The sequence below is a fragment of the Notothenia coriiceps genome, unplaced genomic scaffold (genome assembly GCF_000735185.1).
Source record: "Notothenia coriiceps isolate Sejong01 unplaced genomic scaffold, NC01 NC01_scaffold00015780, whole genome shotgun sequence".
NCBI classification, from domain to species: domain Eukaryota; kingdom Metazoa; phylum Chordata; class Actinopteri; order Perciformes; family Nototheniidae; genus Notothenia; species Notothenia coriiceps.
Window position 1 is genome coordinate 1 of NW_011348481.1, and position 4,351 is coordinate 4,351.

At 39.8% G+C, this 4,351-nt stretch overlaps 1 protein-coding gene across 1 annotated transcript in view; it reads right to left on the minus strand.

The window, feature by feature from the left end:
• Nucleotides 1–280: 280 nt before the first annotated feature.
• LOC104949135 (ATP-dependent RNA helicase Dhx29-like) overlaps nt 281–4,351 on the minus strand; it is a gene marked incomplete at its 3' end in the record, with an annotated part of 7,936 nt that continues 3,865 nt past the window's right edge. The window contains exons 2-4 of the mRNA XM_010775417.1: nt 3,468–3,869; nt 1,415–1,681; nt 281–424 (exon numbers count right to left, since the gene is read on the minus strand). Coding sequence (XP_010773719.1) covers nt 281–424; nt 1,415–1,681; nt 3,468–3,869 — 813 coding nt within the window. The remainder of the gene's footprint in view (nt 425–1,414; nt 1,682–3,467; nt 3,870–4,351) is intronic.

A 4,351-nucleotide genomic window follows, 5' to 3' on the forward strand; every position in this document is an offset into this window, starting at 1 on the left:
TATGTACACATCATTCAATTTAGCTGCTGCGGCTTATATTCAGGTGCGCCTTATAGTCCGAAAATTACGGTACTTTGATTTTCTGGATAGTTAGGGATTAGATGAAAGCAAAAGGTTAGTGTTAGTGTTAGTGTGTGTAATAAGAAGTCAAAACTAGCAAATAAACTAAAACATCCACAAAAGAATAGTTTTTAAACGTCATTTAAGAAAACCCATCACATGCATCTGAGGCCCGAGGGGTCTCTTTTTTTAAAAGCGGTCTCATAGTAAGTGTGTGTACCTCGTCCACGATGATGTGTGTGAGGGAGCTGAGGTGTGAGTCGTGCTGCAGTTTCCTCAGCAGGACCCCTGTGGTGCAGTACAGGAGGCGGGTCCCCTCCGCCGACCTGTTCTCCATCCGGATCTGATACCCACACAGCGACGACTGGAGACATGACAACATTAAAACAGATTCATTAGAGCCAAGTAACTAAGTAGATTTACTCAAGCACTGTGCTTAAGTACAATTTTGAGGTACTTTTGAGTATTTCCATTGTATGCTACTTTTACTTGTAACATAATATTCCTATACTCTGATACTTCTACATTTACTCAGGTACAAGATCTGAATACTTCTACTTTTACTCAAGTACAAGATCTGAGTACTTCTACTTTTACTCAAGTACAAGATCTGAGTACTTCTACTTTTACTCAAGTACAAGATCTGAGTACTTCTACTTTTACTCAAGTACAAGATCTGAGTACTTCTACTTTTACTCAAGACCTGAGTACTTCTACTTTTACTCAAGTACAATACCTGAGTACTTCTACTTTTACTCAAGTACATACTTCTACTTTTACTCAAGTACAAAATCTGAGTACTTCTACTTTTACTCAAGATCTGAGTACTTCTACTTTTACTCAAGTACAAAATCTGAGTATTTCTACTTTTACTCAAGTACTAGATCTGAGTACTTCTACTTTTACTCAAGTACTAGATCTGAGTACTTCTACTTTTACTCAAGTGTAAGATCTGTGTACTTCTATTTTTACTCAAGTACAAGATTTGAGTACTTCTACTTTTACTCAAGTACAAGATCTGAGTACTTCTACTTTTACTCAAGTACAAGATCTGAGTACTTCTACTTTTACTCAAGTACAAAATCTGAGTACTTCTACTTTTACTCAAGTACAAGATCTGAGTACTTCTACTTTTACTCAAGTACAAAATCTGAGTACTTCTACTTTTACTCAAGTACTAGATCTGAGTACTTCTACTTTTACTCAAGTACAAGATATGTGTACTTCTACTTTTACTCAAGTACAAGATATGTGTACTTCTACTTTTACTCAAGTACAAGATCTGAGTTTTGGTTTTCGCCGAAACGATTCCTCTTTCTTAAAATGCACATTAGTTAAATAACTCCCTCCTGACCTTTGACCCCGGCGCGTCCTCACAGCCCTGCTCCTGGTTGACCCTGCAGGCGAGGCTCATGGCAGAGATCCTGCGCGGCTGCGTCACCACGATGTTGACGGGTCGAGCCGCCGGGCAGCCAATCAGAAGCTCCTCCAATAGGAACTGAGGGATCTGAGTGCTCTTCCCACTTCCTGTCTCTCCGGCCACCACCACCACCGGGTGGCGCTGCAGAGCCTCCAGGACGCGGTGCCGGTGCTGGAACACAGGAAGCTGCTCTCGCTCCAACTGGAAACACATTTAACAAATTACATGTGTTTAGTTTATGCATGTTTTACATTTCAGATCATTTTCTCTGGGTTCATCAGAGGTGGGAAGTAGTGGAATTCAAATACTTTGTTACTCTACTTAAGTACATTTTCTGGTATCAGTACTTTACTCCACTACTTATTTTGTAAGTGGAGAAATAAAAGCCTCAACGATCAACCTAATAGTTTGGAAAATAAAAGGGATTTCTTTAATGGACTTATTATTTTCATATCAGAATCAGTAATACTTTAATAATCCCATTTAAATGTTACAGGTGCTAAGTTCAATCGGTTATATATGTATTGTATTGGCAGCTCTAGCCCTTCGTAGCCACAATCGTAAACCAAAAATACTCAGACTTTTTACTTCTTACATGTTGAACCCAAATACCTGTACTTTCTACTTCTTACATGTTGAACACAAATACCTGTACTTTCTACTTCTTACATGTTGAACACAAATACCTGTACTTTCTACTTCTTACATTTTGAACCCAAATACCTGTACTTTCTACTTCTTACATGTTGAACCCAAATACCTGTACTTTCTACTTCTTACATGTTGAACCCAAATACCTGTACTTTCTACTTCTTGCATGTTGAACCCAAATACCTGTACTTTCTACTTCTTACATGTTGAACACTAATACCTGTACTTTCTACTTCTTACATGTTGAACACTAATACCTGTACTTTCTACTTCTTGCATATTGAACTCAAATACCTGTACTTTCTACTTCTTACATGTTGAACCCAAATACCTGTACTTTCTACTTCTTACATGTTAAACACTAATACCTGTACACTACTTTCTACTTCTTACATGTTGAACCTGTACTTTCTACTTCTCACATTTTCCAAACAGGCTGGTTCCTTTCGTCTGAATGTGTGTTTGGTGGCGTGATCATTATTATTTAGAGTCATTGTGTGCCTATTGATTTGAACACGATCCGTGTATCCATCATTTCCTGGTCTTCTCTAAAGAAGAGGGACCAATGAAAACGTTGTCATGTTGCCGTTGTTCAGCATGGAAACATTCATTAGCTAACAATGACATTATTGTTCTATTAATATAAAGGGAGGTCAGGTACTCTTTAAAACAGCTGCTAGTTATGGGTACTTTTTACTGAAGTACATTTCAAAGCCCTCTTTACTTTGACTTGAGTAAAGAAGTTTAGTCAGTACTTCTACTTTCACCAGAGTATTTTTAAACACGAGTATCTGTACTTCTACTTGAGTAAAGGATGTGTGTACTTTTGCCATCTCTAGGGTTCATGTATATGTTTTTTTTTCCACCATGTGTTTTAAGGAACACTAGATCACATAATAACTGTATAATTATCAAAACTAAGCAGCACCTCTTTTCACCCTCTGTCTGAAACCAGAGCCTAGTCTGCTCTGATTGGTTAGCTGGCCGGCTCTGTTGTGATTGGTCAACCACTTAGAGATGTCCCGCCCCTTATCCTACAATGTGTTGGGAGTGCTATCCAATAGGGGTATTTATAGCCTCTGCAGACCATTCACATGCACACAAACCTATATAAACACACTACGGGAAAGGGAAAACCCACAAAAAGCAGAATAAGGCCTCTTAAAAAGCTCTTTAATATGTTAAATTAAATTAAATCTAATCTAATCATTTATGGTCATTATACAGGTACAATGAGATGAGTAAAGCTACTCCTTTTTTAAGGTGCCATCAAAAATAAAACAAAAACAAATAAGAGACGTAAACATTCAGGAGAAGACAACACACATATGTTTACCTTCAGTTTCTGTGCCAGTGGAGACTTCCTCAGCTTCATTAGAAGCTCCCTTGCCGCCTCCAGAGCTCCTTCCTTCCTCCCTCTCTTCTCGCTCTTATCCTCCACCTCTCCTCTTCCTCCTCCTCCTCTTCCTCCTTCCTCCATATCCAGTCCTGCCAGGTTCTCCCAGGACTCCTCCGGCTCTTCCTCCCCAGCTCCTCCCCCCCCCGACGGGCCCTCAGACCCAGCCTCGGGCCCCTGGTCCTGGTTCTGCTGCTGTTTGAGGCGGGTCAGCAGGCGGGAGATGAACTGGTCTCTGGGTTTGTTGGCGGCGGTTCGACTCTCTTCCTGTTTCTGCTGCTCGCTGTCTCTCCACTCCAACCACACGTCTCTGTAGGTGGGGGGGAGGAGCTGGTGCACAGACTGGGTACAAGAGGGAACGTGGGTTAGAAAGCAGCAACGGATATTCCACCTGGAGTAAATCCACCAGCTACCCTGCAGTATACAAAGTCATTCAAACTAGCTGCACCTTTACCAGCTTTGAGAACACTTTCATGATCAATCATTATAAAACATATCATATATATTATTCTGAAATGGACCAATCTGCACAATGACTACTTTTACTGTCGCTACTTTCACTATATTTTCATGAGAATACTTTATACTTTCACTTGAGGAACATTTTGAATGCAGGACTTTTACTGTAACAGAGTATTCCTACACTCTGGTACTTCTACTCTTACTCAAGTACAAGATCTGAGTACTTCCACTTTTACTCAAGTACAAGATCTGAGTACTTCTACTTTTACTAAAGACCTGAGTACTTCTACTTTTACTCAAGTACAAGATCTGAGTAAAAGTAGAAGTACTCAGGTCTTGTAGTTGACTAAAAGTAGAAGTAC